Genomic DNA, 25,000 nt, shown 5'->3' on the forward strand with positions numbered 1-25,000 from the left:
TAACCATTTTAAGGGTCTAATAAAGTTGGTGATAACCATTTTAAGGGTGTAATAAAGTTAAAGATAACCATTTTAAGGGTCTAATAAAGTTGGTGATAACCATTTTAAGGGTCTAATAAAGTTGGTGATAACCATTTTAAGGGTCTAATAAAGTTAAAGATAACCATTTTAAGGGTCTAATAAAGTTGTGAATAACCATTTTAAGGGTCTAATAAAATTGGGGATAACCATTTTAAGGGTCTAATAAAGTTGGGGATAGCCATTTAAGGGTTTAATAAAGTTGGGGATAACCCTTTTAAGGGTATAATAAAGATGGGGGATAACCATTTTAAGGGTCTTCTAAAGTTTGGGAATAACCATTTTAAGGTTCTAATAAAGTTGGGGTAACCATTTTAAGGGTCTAATAAAGTTTGGGAATAAACATTTTAAGGTTCTAATAAAGTTGGGGTAACCATTTTAAGGGTCTAATAAAGTTTGGGAATAAACATTTTAAGGGTCTAATAAAGTTGGGGGTAACCATTTTAAAGGTTTAATAAAGTTTGGAAATAACCATTTTAAGGGTCTAATAAAGTTGGGGGTAACCATTTTAAGGGTTTAATAAAGTTTGGGAATAAACACTTTAAGGGTCTAATAAAGTTGGGGGTAACCATTTTAAGGGTCTAATAAAGTTGGGGATAACCATTTTAAGGGTCTAATAAAGTTAAAGATAACCATTTTAAGGGTCTAATAAAGTTGGGAATAACCATTTTAAGGGTCTAATAAAATTGGGGATAACCATTTTAAGGGTCTAATAAAGTTGGTGATAACCATTTCAAGGGTCTAATAAAGTTAAAGATAACCATTTTAAGGGTCTAATAAAGTTAAAGATAACCATTTTAAGGGTTTAATAAAGTTTGGGAATAACCATTTTAAGGGTCTAATAAAGTTGGCGGTGACCATTTTAAGGGTTTAATAAAGTTTGGGAATAAACATTTTAAGGGTCTAATAAAGTTGGGGGTAACCATTTTAAGGGTCTAATAAAGTTGGGATAACCATTTTAAGGTTCTAATAAAGTTGGGGTAACCATTTTAAGGGTCTAATAAAGTTGGGGATAACCATTTTAAGAGTATAATAAAGTTGGGAATAACCATTTTAAGGGTATAATAAAGTTGGGGGTAACCATTTTAAGGGTCTAATAAAGTTGGGGATAACCATTTTAAGAGTATAATAATGTTGGGAATAACCATTTTAAGGGTCTAATTAAGTTGGGGATAACCATTTTAAGGGTCTAATAAAGTTAAAGATAACCATTTTAAGGGTCTAATAAAGTTGGGATAACCATTTTAAGGGTCTAATAAAGTTGGGAATAACCAGTTTAAGAGTATAATAAAGTTGGGAATAACTATTTTAAGTGTCTAATAAAGTTGGGGGTAACCATTTTAAGGGTCTAATAAAGTTGGAGATAACCGTTTTACAGGTCTAATAAAGTTGGGGATAACCATTTCAAGAGTATAATAATGTTGGGAATAACCATTTTAAGGGTCTAATTAAGTTGGGGATAACCATTTTAAGGGTCTAATAAAGTTAAAGATAACCATTTTAGGGGTCTAATAAAGTTGGGGATAACCATTTAAGGGTCTAATAAAGTTGAATGGCAGAAGTCTTTCTCTGGGTAGTTTCCCTTCCTAGATAAGAGAAGTTTCTGCCCCGAAACGCTTTAAATAAGACATTACTTATTTCAAATAAGCTTTTCAGATCATCTAAACAAGTTGAGAGTACGTGATTGAAAAGATTATCTTAGAGCACTGAAAATCTGGAATATCCGGAGAGCTAGAGAGATATTGGGTCCTTTGACTGGCCAGATAGTACTACATTGGATTCCTCTCTGGTTATGGCTCATTTTCCTTTGCCTACACATACATTAAAATGTCTGGCCTATTCTTTACACATTCTCCTCTGCCCTCATACACCTGACAACGCTAAAATTACCAAACTATTCTTCTTCGCTCAAGGGGATAACTACTGCAATGTAATTGTTCAGTGGCCACTTTCCTCTAGGTAAAAGTAAAAGAGTCTTAACTATGGTAAGCAGCTCCTCTAGGAGAAGGACACTCCAAAATCAAACCATTGTTCTCTAGCCTTGGGTAGTGCCATAGCCTCTGTACCATGGTCTTCCATTGTCTTGGAGTAGAGTTCTCTTGCTTGAGGGTACTCTCGGGCATGCTATTCTATCTTATTTCACTTCCTGTTGGTTTCTGCAAGTTTTATTAGTTTACATTTGAAAGATCTATTTTAATGATGTTACTATTTTTAAAATATTCTGTCTTAATTGTTCATTACTTCTCTTGTAATTTATCTGTTTCCTTGTTTCCTTTCCTCGGTGGGATATTTTTCCATGCTGGAGCACTTGAGCTTATAGTATCTTGCTTTTCCAACTAGAGTTGTAACTTAGCTAATAATAATAATAATAATAATAATAATAATAATAATAATAATAATAATAATAATCTTACGAGTATGACAATCCTTGAAATATTGAGTTGAATCCCTTTTTAAATATATTTCATATTCCTGACCATAAAATATGCAGTATAGTTTATCATTTGAGTTAAAATATTCTCTTCCTTCTTCACTCAAATAACAAAGTTACTGTACCTCCTAAGTGGCAACTACAGCCCACATTGTTAGAATTGAAGAGATCCTTAAGGTATGGTAAGCAGATTTCCTAGATAGGATTGGATTTAAGAGTATGGGCCGTAAGGTCCCGCATTGGGACTGGGACTCTGGGAGGTCATTCAGCAACCATGTGCACAAGGGTAAAACCCCACAGTTGCATTATGAAGTAAATGTTAAAAGCTAGATAGCAAACTAGAAGAATGGAAGCAGGAACGGAGGTATCTCCCATATGTAATAGAGTAACCATCTCCTTTTACTTGACAGTCGTCCTCTTAGTGCAGATGCTCTCTAGCATCCGCCAGGGGTGGAACCATCGCCTAAATCCACTTGTTGAGGTGGGGGTCCTCCATTTTGGAGAGTTCAAAATCTATGGAGTATTCTTCCTCGGAGGTCCAGCTAGGTTTACCCCCCACGTGGCCAGCCATACTAGTTCCAACTTCCTTGACTGTCTTAGTTGGTGATCCTCTGGTGTACTCCTTCTTCTCCTTTGCCATGACTTCTTTCAGCATGTCCTGGTACTTCGTTCACTTTGGTTTTGCGCTTAAACTCTCCGTCGTTCGTTGGTTGAATATGCACTCGATGATCCTTCAACTTATAAAGGGATGACCAATGTTATCAGCTTCAAACTGGGCCATCACCGTTAGTTCCTCGAGGGCCCAGGGGTTGTTGCGCTGCTGTTCGATGTGCCGAATGTTGCCCTCGTGGAATCCTCAAGTGTGAGCTTGTCTCGTGCAGACGCCTTCTTGCAAATGACTTAAACTTCTTCTTACATGATGGGCAGGTTGGAGTCCACCCACCACCGTCATCCACTCCTTGGGCTTCGATGTTCTGCCTCTTCTCTCGGCTAGTAGGAGATACGGCGACAGTTTACAGGTAACTGATTTTGAGTGCCCCTGCTGGCGTAGGGTTGACCTTCTTGCCGGTTTGCCCCTGTACCAGGGTTAGAGCGACCCACAATCTCTCCTGAGGGATTGACTGGGAGGGTTGAATCCACCAAGTGACCCATTAGATCAATTAAATGGGTTACCAAAGGGCCCCAGTGTGGGTCACTAGCAATCTATTAATAACATTTGCTCCCGCTTTACTGTCTCAGATGGCTTGTGAGACGTAACTGGTGATTTAGCAAGGGGTACCTTAGGTTAGTAATAGTTCTCCCTCCCCAACTCTCTGTTGCAACTCTCAGTGACTCTAACCAAGGGATTGGATAAGCGCAGCCACACCAGTTCATAAGGACTAAGGAACTGGGATGATCAAATATAGGCAATCTGTGCCAATCTCACTCGAATTATGCCAATTATGTTATTTATTTATTTTTTAAAAATAAGAGAGTACCTCTAATCTCTTAACCATTTTCCTGGTCTTATGCAAACCCAACTCTATTAGCTTAGTCGCTTTTACCTATCACAAGTTACTTACAACTAAGTAGCCTAGGATATACAGTGCCAACTATGATGTTTACTAACTGCTGCAATCCTATCCGGCACTTTTCTCCATTTAACAGGAGCTTGAGTTCTTGCACTCCTGGAGGAACGTTGGTCAGTCAAACTTCATGGCTGATGAAGCTAAGAGATGTCGCCTCCACCCGACATGCCCATGTAGTTCCCATATTCAGTGGCTACTTTCCTCTTGGTAAGGGTAGAAGAGAGACTTTAGCTATGGTCAGCAGCTCTTCTAGGAGAAGGACATTCCAAAATCAAACCACTGTTCTCTAGTCTTGGGTAGTGTCATAGCCTCTGTACCATGGTCTTCCAGTCTTGGGTTAGAGTTCTCTTGCTTGAGGGTACACTCGGGCACGCTGTTCTGTCTTATTTCTCTTCCTCTAGTCTTGTTAAATTTTTTATAGTTTATATAGGAAATATTTATTTTAAAGTTGTTACTCTTCTTAAAAATCTATTTCTCCTTGTTTCCTTACCTCAATGGGCTATTTTCCCTGTTGGGGCCACTGGGCTTATAACATCCTGCTTTTCCAACTAGGGTTGTAGCTTAGTAAGTAAATTAAGTAAGTAGGTAATAATAATAATAATAATAATAATAATAATAATAATAATAATAATTACAGCGCACTGCTTAAGGTACACTGATGGCACAAACTCCAATACGAAGCTCTCTAGCAAGACCTTTTGAAAATCTAACCAGTTCTCTAGAGCAGCATAGACTCTTTACCGTGGCATTTCACTGTCTTGTGTTGGAGCTCTCCTGCTTTTGGATACACTCAAGCATGCTATTCTACTCCTTTGCTCTTTCTCTTGTGTTCATCCTACCCCGTTTTGGGTAGGCTTAAGGAATCCATTTTGAAGCAAGGATTGATTTTGGACCTGGCGTCCTTCTATAGTGGCCAGGGTCCATTTTGGATCCAGCGTCCATTTTGGATCCAGCGTCCATTTTGGATCCAGCGTCCATTTTGGAGCCAGGGTCCACTTTGGAGCCAGGGTCCACTTTCGAGCCAGGATCTGTTTTTTAGCCGGGGTCTATTATGGTGCCAGGGTTCATTTTGGACCTAGTGTACTTAATAGTTATCCTTAATCCTATCTTGTACTTATTTGCTCATCTTTTTTCGGACATATTTCTGCCATCTTTCCTTCTGTTGATTTGACTCTTATGAAGGATACTTTACTTTGCACGATGTGTCGGCCCCTCCATATTAACAAGGTTTTATTTTACACTTTTTTATCTTTTATATGGATTCTTATTAGCTTTTTTTAATATTTCCTTTTACACCACCATATTGTTATTGTTATCACACTTTTCAAGTTTGTTTCCAGGTAAGATGTCATATTTTTATTGTTTTCTTATTCTTATACTGTACTACATTGGGCTACTAAGCGAAATCATGGCCAATTCGTTCTACACATCGTAAACTGTATGACGCAAAGTCCAAATAATGCATTATTCGTGGAATACATGGTAATACCAATATTCTTGTAGCTGCTTCCAGATTGTATGATTTTTCATGAAGTACAAATGCTTTGGTTTCTCAGATAAGGCTTGCATCTCAGCATCCGAGCGTCGAGAAACATGTACTTGAATTAATCAACAAGATGACACTCATAAGATAAACTGGATGGCGCTGTATAATAGGTATAAGTAATTTCTCATAAGTTCTTTTCTAAATATGGGTAGCATGAGATTTAGGTTTTTTGCATGTTGCATAAGACTTTTCACAATTCTGACCATTCAGATCTTCCCACACTGTGCCGTCCTGTATGTAATACCTTAAATGGAAGCACCTTAACTCTAGTTATATCAAAATTGTTTAATAATGGTTTCACCCGAAAGCCATAAGGTTGAGGAGATTTTGGGTGTAACTCAAAGCATGTTGAATGCCTTACAAGGCTTGCAGTCTGAAAGGCTAACGATTTAGGGAGTCTTTGCAATCTAAACCAATACCAAACAATAGAAGACATTCGGTAAAGGTCTAATGGTAACTCTCCAGCACCAACAAGGAGACTTGGGATAGGTGAGGTTCTAAACGTTTCTGTGTACCACCCTGTATGTAATACTAGTTATACAGTTAGTTCTAACAGTCTTGCCTTCTTTGATTTTCTGTTTTGTCTGTCATAACCATCATCACAGCTTGAATACAGGATGATGATAGAAAAGCTGGTTTTGTTGTTTTCTATGATTTCAGTAACCAGCATTCTGTTTCTCATACTGATGGGATCCTCTCACTTGTTTCATTTATACCAAAGGTGTTTAGGTAAGGACAAATTTGAGAGATTATATACATTTATGTGCTTAAAATTCGTAGCTCAGAGTCTTAACAATATAAATACATAAATACAAAGATATACAGCTATTGCATAGTTTCTGGTCGAATGAGTGAAATCGAAGTTTTGAGTAGCATGGGAGGAGGATAAGAGAAGGAACATTTTATAATTCTTGTCCTCAAAATTTACCTGTCTCTAACTTTGCAATCAAGTAGAATTTCTGTCACATTAATACGTACTGTAATAGGAATAATTTACGTGGCCTGATTTTAACACTGTTCTTATGAAGCCATTCTCTTTTCTTTCGTTAACCCTCCCTTGGAACTCATTGGCAGCCTACATCTTGTCCTTAACCAGCGCATCTGTTAGCTGGGAACTGGAGACCTCCAGCAACACAATAGTACGAAAGCCTGATGGTCGTTGATGTATTAGTGTAGAAGACGGTGACTGAAGTCGTAGTTCGAGCTGTCGTCCAGATAGTGAAGCCAAACTTCGGATCATTGACTTTGGCGTCCCCTGCTACACTGCTCTCCTCAGCGGTCGGTTCTTCGATGGCACTCGGTTCGAGCTTGGGGAGACTAAAGTCATCTGCCCTGTTAGGAGTAGAATGATGTTTGAGTTAAGTGGTGCTATTTAGAGGTAGATCCAAGTATATTAATGGACATTCATTAACCCTTTTACCCCCAAGTTTTTCAAAAGAATATCAAAAATATGCAAAAAAAATTTAAATAGCAGTTTTTTGCAAGAACGTACCATGGGGGTAAAGGGATGAGTTTTGTGAAACGTACCAGTACGTCCTTTGGAGGTAAAAGGGTTAAACTATAGATCAGAGAGGTATGTAGAGAGCAAACGTTAGCATAAGGATGAGTTGGATGTATGATCCAGTCCATTACTGATAGGGAAGAGTCTGTAAGACTTTCCTGGTAGGTCTTCAGATGAAGCTTTGAACTATGAAAGCCTGAAGAGAGCACTTTTGAAGAGATACAAGGAGACAAGAACAATTCAAAAAATTCCATCAGACTCAGCTGATGGATTGAAATGGCTGGAATTAATTAAAAGATAGTGATAAAATACTTGTTCATTAACAGACAGTTTGTTTATACTTGTCTGCGGAGATAGTACTATTCCTCATGGAAGAAATAGCAAATAAAAAAAAAAAAAATCATCGGGATAATTGCAGTTACTAAAAATCTCATGGGTTAAGCATGATGGGAAGGCAAAAGCCTGTGACAGATGAAAACCAAAAGGACATTAGAAGCCTTTAAAAGAAGATCTCAGTAACAATTCTTACATTAGCCAATATCATATTATTATCATTATCCTTATTACTTGCCAGGTTACAACCCTATTTGGAAAAGCAGGATGCTATAAGCCCAATGGCTCCAACAGAGAAAATAGCCCAGTGAGGAAAGGAAACTTAAGGAAAAATGAAATATTTCAAAGAGAGTAACATTAAATTAAATATCTCCTATATTAACTATAAAAACTTTAATAAAACAAGAAGAAGAAAAATTAGATAGAATAGTGTGCCCGAGTGCTCAAGCAAGAGAACTCTAACTCAAGACAGTGGAAGATCATGGTACAGGGGCTATGGCACTACCCAAGACTAGAGAACAATGGTTTGATTTTGGAGTGTCCTTCTCCTAGAAGAGCTGCTTACCATAGGTAAATAGTCTCTTCTAACCTTACCAAGAGGAAAGTAGCAACTGAACAATTACAGTGCAAGCCCCAAAATAGTGAAGGAAATTAATTACTGTTTTTGCACCTCAGAGACTGGCCCCAGCATAGAGGCCCATACCTGCTCTCTTTTCTTAATCACAAAACACAATAGGCCTGATAAAACCTTTAAGCCCCATCTGAAAAAGTTTTATCTATACAGATCAGATGATCCCAAATTCAAATCAAATCCATTTGCACTTGTAACTACAAATTGAGATTGGAGTTACACTGTGACATTCAATCTACACCTATATAGCCTTCAGCCTGAATATGGAATCATGGCCTTCAATCATTACACGAAGCTATTGCCTTTAATCTGAAAAGGAAATTATAGATTTAAACCTGATCCTGGAACCGTTGCTTTCCATTTGAGCCTGAACCTAAACCCTTCAATCTGAATGATGAAATTTACCCTTCAATTTGCTATAAGTTACTGCATAGCGTCCAATATGAGCTTCGAGTTATAGCCTTTGATCTGAACCTTATGATCTGTAGCGGACTATAACAAAACCTTTCAATTCAAAATAGGAATTATGGCCTATAATTTGAATCTAGCATTTAATCCCTCTATGTGTAACTTGAACTATAATCTTTATTCTGAACCTCAAAAGACACCCTTGAATCCCTAGGTAGTGGGCAGCAAGCTTGGACTTTACCCATCCCAGGCAGATGTTTCTGCTCTCTCTTTGACTCTAAATATCCCTCTGGATCATAAGTGTCCAGATGCCTTCTGATCTAATGTACTGCATGTTTGTGTGTATTTCATTAGGGGTTGTTGGGGCTTATTGGAAATGTCCCTGTCTAGTGTTCTGCTGGATGGGAGATCAAGTCCCGCTTATTCTAAATAGTTCCTTGTAGTGTCTGCAACCTTACCATCCTTGTGAACTAAGGATGGGGAGGGGGGTTTAGGGTGAGCCTAGAGGTCTACCTGCTGAGTAATCAACAGCCCTTGCCTGACCCTCCCTGGTCCTAGATTGGGTGAAGAGGGGTCTTGGGCGTTGATCATATCTATATACGGTCAGTCTATAGAGTATTGTCCTGCTAGCTAAGGCAATGTCACTGTCCCTTGCCTCTGCCATTCATGAGCGGCCTTTAAACCTTCGCAAGGGGACAGTCTTGGCCTGGAACTATAGAATCAACCCGAACCTCAAACAATAACATCAATTTGAACCTATAGTTATTCTCTGCAGTCTTAAAATGGAACTGAAGCCCTCCTTTTTGTATTTGGAAGTAAAACTTTCTATCTGAAACTGGAACAATCACTTTTCATTCCCTACCTTAAGCAACAGCCTTCAAATTGAAACTGGAATGATGGATTGGATTTGGAACTATATCCTTTATAGTGAATCGTGAGCCAGATACTTAGTCTGAACTTGGGAGTAAAGCCTTTAATATGATCTCGGAATTATAACCTCCAATCTCAATTTTGATTTATAACCTTCCCTCCGAATATGAAACTGTAGCTTTTAATCTGAATTTGAAACTATTAAATCCAATATTAACCTAAAACTATAACACAGAGCTAGACCTGCCAATTTTAACATGGAGCATACACATTAGTAATCCCTGCAAATATATCACCGGTCCTGTATTTCTCTTTTTTTTTCTACTATTATTATCTATAGTCCATTTCTTTTAGCGATGCATATTTGCACCGACTCGCAGCGGTGCCCCTTTAGCTCGGAAAAGTTTCCTGATCGCTGATTGGTTGGACAAGATAATTCTAACCAATCAGCGATCAGGAAACTTTTCCGAGCTAAAAGGGCACCGCCGCGAGTCGGTGCAAATATGCATCGCTAAAAGAAATGGACTATAGTTAGGCATAGCTTTTGTTCTCTGGGAATGATTAGAGTTTGGTTTCTATATATCTAAATACAGGAAAACCCGTCTGCCATGATTAAAGAACATTAAGCTCTCTTTATATATTTTTGTTCTAACCAGGGCATAGATGCATGGATGTTTAGATAAAACCTGCTTTGTCTCTATTTCTGGTCTGCAAAATGAACCAACAGAAAGGCAAAGAAAAAAAAAATTATTTTCTTAGCAATTGTTTTGAATTCCTTCTTAAAGGACAAGTGTAAGTCCACGAGAAACTCAGAAAGTCTGGTCCTTCATTCACTTCACCTTTAACCTCTTCCACATTTCATATGTATTTTGGAAAAGTTTATGCAAGCCATTGGAATACCTAGGACCCCATTACAGTTTTAGAATTTTTATGTTATGATTGTAATTATGTGTTTATGTATGCATATAACATTAATCTAATCACACTTGAATTTGAGAAACTTCAACATATATCCAAAAGGAAGAATATATAGTGTGAGAAATTCTCATTACACAAATATGAACTTTAGTGGTCTAAAAGCAAAGGATAATTCGGCAAGCAAATCTAAATCTTATAAGGATATGATTTAACATATCTCTTATCTGAGAATAGGAAACAAACATTATCTCTATTCTGAGAATGGGAAACAAGAATTATCTCTATTCTGAGAAGGGGAAACAAGAATTATCTCTATTCTGAGAATGGGAAACAAGAATTATCTCTATTCTGAGAATGGGAAACAAGAATTATCTCTATTCTGAGAATGGGAAACAAGAATTATCTCTATTCTGAGAATGGGAAACAAGAATTATCTCTATTCTGAGAAGGGGAAACAAGAATTATCTCTATTCTGAGAATGGGAAACAAGAATTATCTCTATTCTGAGAATGGGAAACAAGAATTATCTCTATTCTGAGAATGGGAAACAAGAATTATCTCTATTCTGAGAATGGGAAACAAGAATTATCTCTATTCTGAGAATGGGAAACAAGAATTATCTCTATTCTGAGAAGGGGAAACAAGAATTATCTCTATTCTGAGAATGGGAAACAAGAATTATCTCTATTCTGAGAAGGGGAAACAAGAATTATCTCTATTCTGAGAATGGGAAACAAGAATTATCTCTATTCTGAGAATGGGAAACAAGAATTATCTCTATTCTGAGAATAGCCAAGAAGAATGATCTCCAATCTGAAAAAAAGGAAACAAGAATTGTCTCTATTCTGAGATAAGGGAACCAGAATTGGAAATCAAATATTTTAATAATGAAGCCAAACCTGTCAACAACAAATAATTCTGACGAAGAAATATCTTAACCCTTTTACCCCCAGGCTATTTGGAAATTTCCATCCCTTAACCCCCAGGGGTTAATTTTTTCCAAGCACATTTTGCAGTATATATATTTTTTTAAATTGCTCTAACAGCCTTAATTTTCGTCATAGAGAGGCCAGGTTGGTCTCATTCTCTTGGAAAATGCCTGACATTTCTCAAAGAATTATCAAAAATATGCAAAAAAAAATTTAAATAGCAGTTTTTTGCAAGAACGTACCATGGGGGAAAAGGGATGAGTTTTGTGAAACGTACCAGTACGTCCTTTGGGGGTAAAAGGGTTATTACGCAATGAAAACTGAAATCTTTATAAACAAGTTACAACGAAAAAGATGATAAAAAAAAATAGACTTCTTACCCTTCTAATTCAATGGCTTTCGTCCTGGAACCTCTTCGGAATCGCTTCGCATTTCGACCTTGGCAGACTGTCGAATCTGTGCCCGACAGACAGGAGAAGAACACGGTCGAAGTCACGGCCGAGACAACCGTGTACGTCGTAGTGCTGAAGGAGCCGAACAAGCGTTCCTTCTCGCTCATGGATTCCTTGGGACTCAAGGCATCCCCCTGAATGGATGAGTCCTCTTTGTCTTTTACATTGCTACTTGCCTCCTGATCCCCTCTGGCGAGAGAGACGATCCCCAACAGTAGGAAAAGAAGGACTCTCATCTGTGAATAGGATACAAGAATTATTTTTCATCTGAGAATGGGAAACAGTAATTATTTCTCATCTGAGAATGGGAAACAATAATTATTTCTCATTTGAGAATAAGAAACCAGAAAGAAATATCTCTCATCTGAGAATAGAAAACCAGAATTATCTCTGATCTGAGAATAGTTTACAGAAATTATCTCTGATCTGGGAATAGTTTATAGCAATTATCTCTGATCTGAGAATAGTTTACACTAATTATCTCTGATCTGAGAATATTTCATAGCAATTATCTCTGATCTGAGAATAGTTTACACTAATTATCTCTGATCTGAGAATAGTTTACACTAATTATCTCTGATCTGGGAATAGTTTATAGCAATTATCTCTGATCTGAGAATAGGAAAAAAAGAGTTCTCTCTCATTTAAGATTATGAAACATGCATTATCTCTCTATGAATGGTAAACAGGAATTATTCTAATATAAGAATTGGTAACAGAAATGACATTTTTGCTTACCTTATTCTTCAAGAGTTCTTAATGTTCTTACTTATATTTCGAAGTAATACTGGTTCGTTTTTTAGGACGTTACTTAAACGCAGGCTCGAATATCACTAACTCTAATAGACCTCATCAATAATAATAATAATAATAATAATAATAATAATAATAATAAACGATAAAAATGTTTTAGTGGAAAGTGGGTACCAGCCACCTGTTGAGATACTACCACTAGAGAGTTATGGGGTCCTTTGACTGGCCTGATAGTACTACATTGGATCCTTCTCTCTGGTTACGGTTCACTTTCCCTTTGCCTAATCACACACCAAATAGTCTGACCTATTCTTTACATATTCTCCTCTGTCCCCATACACCTGACAATTCTTCTTCTCTCAAAGGGTTAACTACTACACTGTAATTGTTCAGTGGCTACTTTCCTCTTGGTAAGGGTAAAGGAGACCCTTTAGCTATGATAAGCAACTCTTCTAGGAGAAGGACACTCCAAAATCAAACAATTGTTCTCTAGTCTTGGGTAGTGCCATAGCCTCTGTACCATGGTCTTCCACTGTCTTGGGTTAGAGTTCCCTTGCCTGAGGGTACACTTGGGCACACTACTCTATGTTGTTTCTCTTCCTCTTGTTTTGTTAAAAGACTTTATAGTTTATATAAGAAATATTTATTTTGATGTTATTACTCTTAAATTATTTTATTTTTCCTTGTTTCCTTTCCTGACTGAGCTATTTTCCCTGTTGGGGCCCCTGGGCTTATAGCATCTTGATTTTCCAACTAGGGTTGTAGCTTAGCAAGTAATAATAATAATAATAATAATAATAATAATCTTTTAAGGCAACCTATCTTAACTGTTACTTCCTAGTGCAACAACATGGTGTTCTTCACAAGTAGGCCTAGCTGGCTTCTATTATTATTATTATTATTATTATTATTATTATTATTATTATTATTATTTGCTATGCTACAACCCTAGTTGGAAAAGCAGGATGCTATAAGCCCGGGGGCTCCAACATAGAAAATAGCACAGTGAGGAAAGGAAACAAGAAAAAATAACATATTTTAGGAACAGTAACAATATAAAAATAAATATTTCCTATATAAACTAAAAAAAAGGCTCATATGGAGAACATTTATAAATCCCCACCAATTACCCTTAAGTTTTTCGAGATCTATCACATGAACACCTTGAACACCTACCGGGACTAGACCGACTATAGTCAATTCTTTTTAGTGAGGCAGATTTTAACGGACTCGCAGGGGTGCCCTTTTAGCTAGGAAAAGTTTCCTGATTGCTGATTGCTGAGACAAGATCATTCTAAACAATCAGATAGCAGGAAACTTTTCCGAGCTATAAGGGCATCGCTGCGAGTCAGTGAAAATGCGCCTCATTAAAACCACTCAAGGAATAGCAACATTAAACCACTTCTCACAGGGAGCTTTTAAAACGGCTCTACCAAATTACTGACCTTCACTCTTTTGTGCAGCTTATGTGTGTCGAAGAGATGTGCGTGTTGTTTTATACTAACACGGGAGTCGCAAGCAACGAGGAAACTTCCCTAACAAATATTGTTCTATATCCTTGTTCAGTGGCGTTGACGGAGTGCAACATTTCTCTTGCAATTATCCTTCTACCAGTGCTTGGCTCCAAGTCCTCGGGGAAGAATGCAAGCAGAGACACTCGGGAAGAAAGCAAGAGAAGGCATTTGCCATAGTGGTGGAATACAAGCAGTTTCTATTTAATACTTAGAATAGTTCAACTAAAATGGTATAACTTAAAGACAGGTGCAAGGGATCATAACGTGAAAATGTAAACTGTATGGAGATGCCAAAAAGGTGGTTGTTGAAGCTACAGAAATCGATCGCTATATATATTTTAAATTTTTAAACAAACAAGTGCTTGAATACCCATCGACAGGATTGTATAAATATACATAGATACAAACACGCCCATTTTATATATATATATATATATATATATATATATATATATATATATATATATATATATATATATATATGTGTGTGTGTGTGTGTGTGTGTCTTATACATATACATATATATATTTTATACTGTATATACATATATACAATATATATATATATATATATATATATATATATATATATATATATATATATATATATAGCTTGCATATACTGTATACGTATATGCTTTACACTGTATATACATACAGTATACAGTATACACTATACATAATAAGAATATATCAAGTATATATATATATATATATATATATATATATATATATATATATATATATATATATATACTGTATATGTATATATATACATATACATCTTGTATATATAAATATATACTTTACACTGTATATATATATATATATATATATATGTATGTGTATGTATATATACACTATATATAAGAATATATATATATATATATGTATGTGTCTAAGTGTGTACATGGTATATATAAAGGGAATATATATATATATATATATATATATATATATATATATATATATATATATATATGAGAGAATGTATGTATGCCCTATGATTCAGGTTAGAAATTTAAACCTGGTCACATCACTGGGTATCGCACTAGAAGGGTAAATAGTGGAGTACACAGCACATGTCTAAAAGGAAATCATCGACTATAACGTTTTCTTACAGTTTCAGAGGACCACTTGCTAAAACATTTTCTAGAAAAACGTAATAAACATTTATTTAACATTCTTGAGTATTTTTTATTTAGGGTACATTATAGGTTTAAAGGTAGCTCATGAATGGCAGAGGCAAGGGACAGTGACATTGCCCTAGCAATCAGGACAATGCCCTAGAGACTGACCATATATTATATGATCAGCGCCCAAGCCTCCTCTCCAGCCAAGCTAGGACCAGGGAGGGTCAGGCAGTGGCTGCTGATGACTCAGCATGTAGACCTACAGTATAGGCTCCTCCAAACCCTCCAACCTTAATTCACAAGGATGGTAAGGTTGCAGACACTATTGGCATTAATGAGTCTGAGCTGGAATCGAACCCCCGACTGGCAAACACCAGGCAGAGACGTTACCAATCAGGCCACAGCGCTTCCCACCAAATAAAATAGCAGAAGGAAATGAATCGTTATCAGGTATATTCTTAAACTGTTTCCAAGCACTGTGCCCTTACCTTTCATTATGACAAACAACCACAGTCAGCTATTAACCAGGTACAGTCACTCATATAAGTTGATGGATTTCCGGGTGTTTAAGAGAGATTTCTATGTCACCCCTTTCTGGACGACAGGTGTCTGGGAGTGCGAAAACGGTCAACTGTATAGTTGAATATTTGACCGGTCTCGCGCTCCCAGACACCTGTCGTCCAGAGAGGTGTGGAGTATAAATCTCTCTCAAACACCCTGACATCCATAAACTTATATCATATTTCAGCAGGATAGGTGTAAGTTGCACAATGAAGTCCACGACCACATGTAACCAACTTGTAACAATCGGCCCACGCTCATTGACCAAGTGTCCGAAGACTTTTGAACTTGACTGTATCAAGAGATGACAGCTAGCGCTCTCTCGTTGTTTTCACATTTACATACCCACCAGAAGTCTCAGAAGGTTTAAATAAGGACAAATTTGAAAGAGTATATACATTTATGTGCTTAAAACGCGTAGCTCAGAGTCTTAACAATATAAATACATAAATACAAGGTGATACAACACTAGAATAGTTTCTGGTCGAATGAATGATATCCAAGTTCCCGAGTATCATGGGAGGAGGGTAAGAGATGGAATTTTCTAAAATATTTTTTCTTTTAGATTCATCTTTCTATAATTTTGAAGTAGAGTGGCAATTCTGACATATTAGAAGCGCAAAAGAAATAATTTTCTGTAGATTTTAACGTCATACATATTAACAACGAATAAACAAAAAATTGGCCATCTTCTTTTCTTTCCTGCTCCTCCCTTGAAACTCTCTGACAGCCTGGAACAAGTCCTTAGCCGGCGCAATTGTTAGCCGGGTACTGGATGCCTCCAGCAATACAATAGTAGGAAAGCCTAATGGTAGTGGATGTATTAGTGTAGAAGACGGTGACTGAAGTCGTAGTTCGAGCCGTGGTCCAGACAGTGAATCCAAACTTCTCTTTGGGGGATTCCTCTGTTTCACTCGTCTTCTCTCCCATTGGTTCACTGAGGTCACTCGGTTCAAGACTGGGTACCAAGAGGTCATCTCCTCTGTTGGGGGTTGAGGAATATTAGGGTCATTTAATGTGATATCTAAATATCAAATCATTTATATCTAGCCAGACAGTACTGCATTGGATCCTTCTCTCTGGTTATGGTTAACTTTCCCTTTGCCTTAAAATACACCGAATAGTCTGGCCTATTCTTTACAGATTCTCCTCTGTCCTCACTCACCTGACAACACTGAGATAACAAAACAATTCTTCTTCACCCAAGGGGTGAACTAATGCACTGTAATTGTCCAGTGGCTACTTTCCTCCTGGTAAGAGTAGAAGAGACTCTTTAACTATGGTAAGCAGCTTTTCTAGGAGAAGAACGCTCCAAAATCAAACCATTGTTCTCTAGTCTTGGGTAGTGCCATAGCCTCTGTACCATGGTCTTCCACTGTCTTGGGTTAGAGTTCCCTTGTTTGAGGGTACACTCGGGCACACTATTCTATCTCGTTTCTCTTCCTCTTGTTTTGTTAAAGTTTTCATAGTTTATATAGGAAGTATTTATTTAAATATTGTTCTTAAAATAAATTATTTTTTCCTTGTTTCCTTTCCTCGCTTGGCTATTTTCCCTTTTAGGGCCCCTGGGCTTATAGCACCTTGCTTTTTCAACTAGGATTGTAACTTAGCAAGTAATAATAATAATAATAATAATAATAATATTAATAATAATAATAATAATAGAGATAAGACGAAAAGATGCCACATTCTATTATATGAAATCAATCATTGCCGTTTCTCTTCATTTCCGGTTCTCAGCACTAAATGTTACTTAGAATTTATAACTAAAAGTTTTGTATTTCTGACACTGGTTAGGTAAACATAGCTGGGCTTGGGAGAAGAACAGTACTCAGTCCTAATATACACTGCCATTCCCCTTGCCCTCATCATGGCATCTCATTTTTAAATTATTAGTTTCTTAAAACCTGTAATGATGCCTCATTTGAGATACCAAAGTTTCTGAGCATAAAATATCATACTGTCTGGAGGCGACTATAAGGTCTTGAAGACTGGCATACAGCCCACGCATATTGCAACACATTAAACAACACTGGTAAAGTCTAGGATGTACTGGTCCTGGATTTTACTTAACATCTCAAGAAAGATGGGAATTATAAATAATAAAATAGTTTCACCATAACTAAAAAGAAACTTAACAATAATGATAAAAAGGGTATATACACTAATATACCTAAAGAGAGTCGTACAACCCATAGACTATGGATAAAATGTCGGATAAAATTGATCAATATTGGGGGAGCCAACACACCATGCAAGACTAAGTGCCCTCCAGGATGGCCATTTAAATTGAAGGGAGGACAGTAATGATGGTTTTGAAAATGAATCCCAGAGAAGAAATGAAGAAGCAGACAGGGAAAAGGCAGAAAAGGATGAGAAAACATAGAATAGTGTGATTGAGTGTATCCTCAAGCAACAGAACACTAACCCAAGACAGTGGAAGACCATGGTACAGAGGATATGGCACTACTGGTTTGATTTTGGACTGTCCTTCTTCTAGAAGAGCTGCTTACCATAGCTTTGGTGTCTCTTCTACCTTTACAAGTGGAAAATAGCCACTGAACAATTACAGTGCAGTAGTTGACCACTTGAGGGAAGAATTGTTTGGTAATCTCAGTGTTGTCAGGTGTATGAGAAAAGAGGAGAATGTGTAAAGCATAGGCCAGACTCTTTGGTGTATGTGTAGGCAAAGGAGAAATGAGCTGTAACCTTAAGAGGGATCCTATGTAGTACTATCTAGCCCTTCAAAGGACCCAATAACTCTCTAACGGTAGTGTCTCAAAGGGTGGCTGGTGCCTTGGCCAACCTATTACCTACATTTATATATATATATATATATATATATATATATATATATATATATATAAATATTCATGCATACAATCATACACAAATATACCGTATATGATGAAAAGTAACCTGCACTGTATTTATAGAACTTATTTTGTGTATTGTCTTAGCTTTAAATAAAATAGAAAATGGAACTTTGATTGACCTTCGAAGTTACAGCCTCAGTAAGTTTTCTTCATCACTTTGAAAATTTTCAAGTGGTGGAATATAAGAGAGCCATTTATCAACGTGAATGTGAGGGTAACAGAATTAGAGTAAAGGAAATGGAGAAAAAATATTACAGTAAGAAGGAATTATGGAGAGACATTTGACAGGTGGTGGCTAAAAATACACTCTGGTTTTTAAATGTTTAAATATCTAAAATTTTTCACTCATAAAATCCACTGCATTATGGTTTTACAAAAGGTCAACTTCATCGATCACCTCGTATTTTTTCTCTTGCGCCCCCAAAAATTGATATATTTTCCAACCAAACCTATGCTATAGCTTTTAATCTGAACTATAGTCCATTTCTTTTAGCGATGCATATTTGCACCGACTCGCAGCGGTGCCCTTTTAGCTCGGAAAAGTTTCCTGATCGCTGATTGGTTGGACAAGATAATTCCAACCAATCAGCGATCACGAAACTTTTCCGAGCTAAAAGGGCACCGCTGCGAGTCGGTGCAAATATGCATCGCTAAAAGAAATGGACTATAGGAACTATCACCTTTTAATCTAAACCTGTAGCTCTTTCCTTCAATAGGGATCCTGAACAGTTAATTATAATTTGGACTTGGAATAATTTCTTTCAATCTGACCCTGGGTACAGCCTTCAATCTATACTTGCAGCTTTAGTCTTTGAGATGCAAGACTGAAAATATGGCCTTCACTATAAGTCCAATACTGGAATCAAAAGTCTTTGAGATGCAAGACTGAAAATATGGCCTTCACTATAAGTCCAATACTGGAATCACTAACATAAATCTGAAGCTATGGTCTTCAATCAGTTTTGTACCTCTATAACGTTCATTCTGAACCTGGAACTACAGACTTCAGTCTGATTCTTAAACTATTACCCGTACATTTGAACCTAAAACTATGGGCTTCAATATGAAACTAGTACTTGAGTTTTCCATCTAAGCCTAGAACTAGAATTTCAAATCTAAACCTAAAACCAGAGCCTCCAATCCTAATTTAAAAACAGAGAAAATAGCCCAGTGAGGAAAGGAAATAGATAAATAATAAGTAAACTGTTTATGAGAGTCAATAATATATTTCGAAAAAATATATTAAGACCATTAAAGGTTTAAAGGTCTAAAGGTTGCTCATGAATGGCAGAGGCAAGTGACAGTGACATTACCCTATCAAACAGGACAATGCCCTAGAGACTGACCATATACACATATGATCAGCGCCCAAGCCCCCTCTCCACCCAAGCTAGGACCAAGGAGGGCCAGGCAGTGGCTGCTGATGACACAGCAGATAGACTTATAGGCTCCCCCAAATCTCACAAGGATAGTGAGGTTGCAGCGACCTAAGGAGCTAACGAGTTTGAGCGGGACTCGAACCCTAGTCTGACAGTCACCAGGCAAGGACGCTACCATACAGCCACCACAACCTCAACCACAACGTTGAAATAGATCAATCATATAAAAACTATATAACTAGGGGGTTATGTCAACATGTTCAACAGAAAAGTATTTACAACTAGTTTGAACTCCTGAAGTTTCACCAATTTCACAGCCAGCTTAGGGAGATCATTCCACAATCTGGTCACTGCCACAGCAAAACTTCTAGAATAGTGTCTAGTATTGAGCTTTTAGAGGGAGAAGATAAAACTGTTTGAATTAGCTGCATATCCAGAACTATGTAGAGGATGGTGCAGTCAAAGAAGAATTAAGTGCAAAGGATGGTCAGAATTAAGAAAATTCTTAATAAACATGCACAAAGAACTTACTGAATGACAGTGCTTAATAACCAAATCATGAATAAGGCATTTATTAGACCACAAGTCTTTGTCAAACAAATTAAGATTAAATTCAGCAGGTAAAGACCAGATAGGAGAACAATACTCAAAACATGGTAGAATGAAAAGATTAGATTATTTCCTTATGACAGAATGATCACCAAAAGTCTTTAAAGAGTCAATGTCCTAAACCTACTTACAATCATAGTTTGAGTTTTGTTAGGGTTACACTTCATGCTTTATGATTTACACCATGCAGACATGCACTAATTTTAGCTAAATCTCTATTAAGGGATTCAATAACCACAGGTCTACATTCAGGATATCGAATTGATGCAAAGAGAATAGCATCATCTGCATATGAAACCAGTTGTCTACTAGGCCAAACCACGTGGCATGTGTATATAAATTTAGCATGACAAGTAATGGGCAAAGACTAATACCCAGAGGAACACCAGATATTACATTCCCAGTCACCATGATGCCCATCAACAATTACTCTTTGAAATCTATTACTTATAAATTTATCTGATTAAGTTTGAAAACAATTTGAACCTCACTCCATGTCATTCAATCAGGACCTCAGCCACATCGATTCATTTGAAACTCTGTGTATGTCATTCAATTTGAATATGGAGTAATAGCCTTAAATTTGGTCTACAATTAATAACTTTTACCCCAAGCTTAAAACAATAGCCTTCAATCTAAATCTGGAATTATAATCTTTAAAACAAGACTTAAACCATGTCACCAATTTGAACTTTGAACATAAGTCATCAGCTTTTGGCCTAGTTCTATGGTCTTTCATCTTGACCTCCATGTATACCCAGGTGGGGCAACCTTTTCAGAGGGAGGCCTAGATCAGATTTTAAGGATATTTCTAAAGATGTTATAGAAAACCTACAGATTAGTGTGACAGTTGGTTTTGCTTGTCACGATGAGAAAAGATTAGGATTAAATGAAGGGAAGGATGGTTGAAATAGTTAGAAAATTGGCAAATTGACAATGCAAGAGAATGAAGACGACTCCTGTGGAAATACTCAAGAAGGTACTAAATGAAAATGAAAAGAAAAGTAAGCAAGAAAGCAAGAAGACGAAAAGGGATAAGAAACGAAAAACTAGGATGAAAGCAATGTGCTAGAGTAACGAATCATTATTTTTGTTGATAAATAAGAGTGCTTATTCAAGAGGTGCCAGAGATCGCAAAGCTTTAGTGTAACTTGAGTGAGATGTGTGAAGGATGTAAAATATTTTGGAAAGCTTCTGGAGAGGGAAGTTGGCCGCATTTTATAAAATAGTTTCAAGTATGGGAGGACAAAAATCATTTTGTAAAAAAAAAAAAAAAAAAAAGAGGAATTAAGCATGTAAGAAAGATGAATGCCAGTGTGAAATAATGAAAAAAAGTGACCCTTTAATCCAATCCTTAAAACTATAGCCTTTATTTACAAACTTTAAAACCATAAGTTCTAATATTAACTTTAAACTATAGAATTAAGTCTGAACTTAGGAGTGCAGCCTCTAATTTTAACTTCAATCTTTAGTCTTCAATAGGAACCAGGAACAATAACCTTCAATCCGGATTTGGAAATACAACCTTCAATCCATCCATGCCGCTATATAACTTTCAATCTGAACCTCTAGCTATAATTTTGAATCAAAGCTTAAAACAGTAGCCTTACAACCTGAACCTGGAACTACAGCCTTCAGTTTGAACCTCAATCTATAACCTTCATTCTTAGCTTCCAATGTAGCCGTCCATCTCAACCCGGAACTATGGGCTTACTTACACCTGAATTTGAAACTACAGCCTACAAAATGACCCTTCAGATATAGGCTTCAGTTCTAACCCTAAGATATAGCCTTTAATATTAACCTTCATCTACAGCATTAAATCTGAATCTGGATCTATAGCCTTTGGTCTTTAAATCTAAAAGAATTTAAATCAAAACTTAGAACTAGAGACTTCAATCTAAACTACAGACTACACTTTTCAGTCTGAACCTGAAAGTATAACCTTTTAATCTAAACTTCAATTTTAGCCTTCAAACTACAGAATTTATTGCTTCCAGTTTGAACCAAGAACAGTCTCCTTAAATTAAAACATAAAACCATAGCCTTCAATAACAACACAGTTATATGAGTTTCAATCTGAAGTTGGAACTAGAGTATACAATCTAAGCCTGAGTCTAGTCTTCAATTTGGACCTGGAAAAATATCATTAAATCTCAAACCCCCATTCTAAGGACTTTCTTGAATTTGGGCCAGCGCATTAATCAGAACTTAAAGTTAGTCCTCGGTTGGAACTTCAATCAATACTCCTCAGTCTAAACTGAAGGTATAACATTCAATTTGAATCTAACAATACAGTATCTTTTGCAAAATAGTTAAGAGGATAATTTTTGTGTACAATCATTTCCAGTAAGATATAATCTACTTACTCTTCTAATTCAATGGCTTTCGTCCTGGAACCTCTTCGGAATCGCTTTGTATTTCGACCTTGGCAGATGGTTGCATCTGAGCCCGACAGACAGGAGAAGAACACGGTCGAAGTAACGGCCGAGACGATCGTGTAGGTCGTAGTGCTGAAGGAGCCGAACAAGCGTTCCTTCTCGCTCATGGATTCCTTGGGAACCAAGGCATCCCCCTCAATGGACAAGGAGTCCTCTTCGTCTTTTACATTTCTGCTTGCCTCCTGATCCCCTCTGGCGAGAGAGACGATCCCCAGCAGTAGGAAAAGAAGGACTCTCATCTGTGAATAGGAAACAAGAATGATTTCTCACCTGAGATTGGGAAATACTAAATATTTCTCATCTGAGAAGAGGAAACCATGCATTAGGGCAATTTAAACAGAATGAACAAACGGCCAAAATGACTGCGTACTTTGTAGTGCTGAAGGGACCGAACAAGTGTTCTCTCTAATTTAAATTCTTATTGACTTTCGAGTCATTAGGAAGTAGATAATGCAGAGCTTCCTTATTTCCAATTATCTCACGAGTCCCTTCAGCAAAAGAGACGATCCCAGCAATAGAAAAAAGAACTTTCACCTGAAAATAGATGATAAGTATTGTCTTTCTTACGTTCATAAGAAATCTGTAGAAAATTATACAAAAAGAACTATTATATGGAGCAGATGTGAAGTGGTCACTTTTTTTTTTCTTTTAAACTGGTGTTCATCTACAAACATGATACTCTATTATTTAATGAATAGCAAATCTATCTAACTGAAAATCACAGTAGCTCCAGAAACAGCTTCTCACATGTAAAATGGTCTGATTTATGAAATCAAATCGATATGGTTCACTTTAAAAATGCAACTTTGAAACATAAGACACTAAAACTGAACGATTTACCGGTATGTATTCTACGAGATTGTCTTAATATTCAAGCAAAACTCACTAACGCCTTATCTCGAGTAATAACCTAGCCTGGCATCAGCTTTTTGAATAACAGTTACACAATTGTCTTACAAAATGTCAGCTTGTAGTTATAGATATATGTTGTAGTGATATAATATCTTCTTATTTTTTACTGTAAGATAAAAACATCCTTGAGATAGGTAAACTACACTCTCTTGAATTTAATTTTCCTTTTGTTCTCCATTACATTCCAATAGTCTCCAGTCTCCCTCACTTCAGCTGGTGCTTTTCCATATTCATTTCAACTTCCTTTACATCCTTGTTGTAACCTATGCTCAGTCTTCTGATGTAACCATATCTTTCTGTTATGGGTATTTGTTTACAAGAGCACGCTCTCCATTTACTCCGTAATTATGCAGTCCTGCAGCTCTCTTCTTCTTACACAATAATTAGGAGGTTCTTCAAATGCTAGGAAAGCAAAAAACGGCAAGATATGTTGAGCAAGGGGAGAGGGGTTAGAAAAAAATTCTAGCTCGGTTTCCTCACTAAACGGCCTAGCGCTGAGCTAACATCATCAACAAGTCAACCAAACAGAATTCGTGATGCCAGCATACATAAACAGAAGTTCGTGATGCCAGCGTACATTTGATATACTGTATATTCATAATATACTAAATTAAACATTGACTAATTACTCAAAAGTGTCACTATTTGTAAATTGCATATTTTATGGACACTTTTGAGTAATTAATCCATTTCTTTATATAGAATATATTTAGAATATATATCATATGTACGCTGGCATCACGAACTTCTGTTCATGTACGCTGGTATCACGAATTTTGTTTGGTTGACTTGTTGACGATGTTAATTCTAGGCCGTTTAGTGAGGAAACCAAGGTAGATTTTTTTTTCACCCCTCTCCTCTTGCTCAACATATCTTGCCGTTTTTTGCTTTCCCAGGATTTGAAGAACCTCCTAATTATTGTGCAAGAAGAAGAGAGCTGCAGGACTGCATAATTTGGGAGTAAATGGAGAGCGTGCTCTTGTAAACAAATACCCTGTCATGTTACTACGATACAGTCAGGGTATAACAATTCTAGTATGACATTATTTTCTGAAAAATCAGGATAAGTTCCACTGCTCTGGTGCAGTCCTGGATATCTACATTGTCACTATTTAGCAACACATTGCTTTAAAAATGGCGAAAGTATTTGTTATCCAC

General features: G+C 36.8%; 2 protein-coding genes across 2 annotated transcripts in view; both read right to left on the reverse strand.

The window, feature by feature from the left end:
* Positions 1-6,362: 6,362 nt before the first annotated feature.
* On the reverse strand, positions 6,363-13,884 carry LOC137658111 (uncharacterized). The gene is made up of 3 exons (XM_068392806.1): positions 13,864-13,884; positions 11,594-11,901; positions 6,363-6,955 (listed from the first exon to the last, which is right to left on the reverse strand). The coding sequence occupies exons 2-3, from the start codon at positions 11,899-11,901 to the stop codon at positions 6,712-6,714; spliced, it is 552 nt and encodes a 183-aa protein (XP_068248907.1). The 5' UTR covers positions 13,864-13,884; the 3' UTR covers positions 6,363-6,711.
* A 2,122-nt stretch (positions 13,885-16,006) lies between these two features.
* Positions 16,007-25,000, reverse strand: part of LOC137658123 (uncharacterized) — an 11,487-nt gene continuing 2,493 nt past the window's right edge. The window contains exons 2-3 of the mRNA XM_068392812.1: positions 22,859-23,169; positions 16,007-16,607 (exon numbers count right to left, since the gene is read on the reverse strand). Coding sequence (XP_068248913.1) covers positions 16,370-16,607; positions 22,859-23,169 — 549 coding nt within the window. The 3' untranslated portion in view covers positions 16,007-16,369. The remainder of the gene's footprint in view (positions 16,608-22,858; positions 23,170-25,000) is intronic.

The sequence above is a fragment of the Palaemon carinicauda genome, chromosome 1, assembly GCF_036898095.1.
Source record: "Palaemon carinicauda isolate YSFRI2023 chromosome 1, ASM3689809v2, whole genome shotgun sequence".
NCBI lineage: Eukaryota > Metazoa > Arthropoda > Malacostraca > Decapoda > Palaemonidae > Palaemon > Palaemon carinicauda.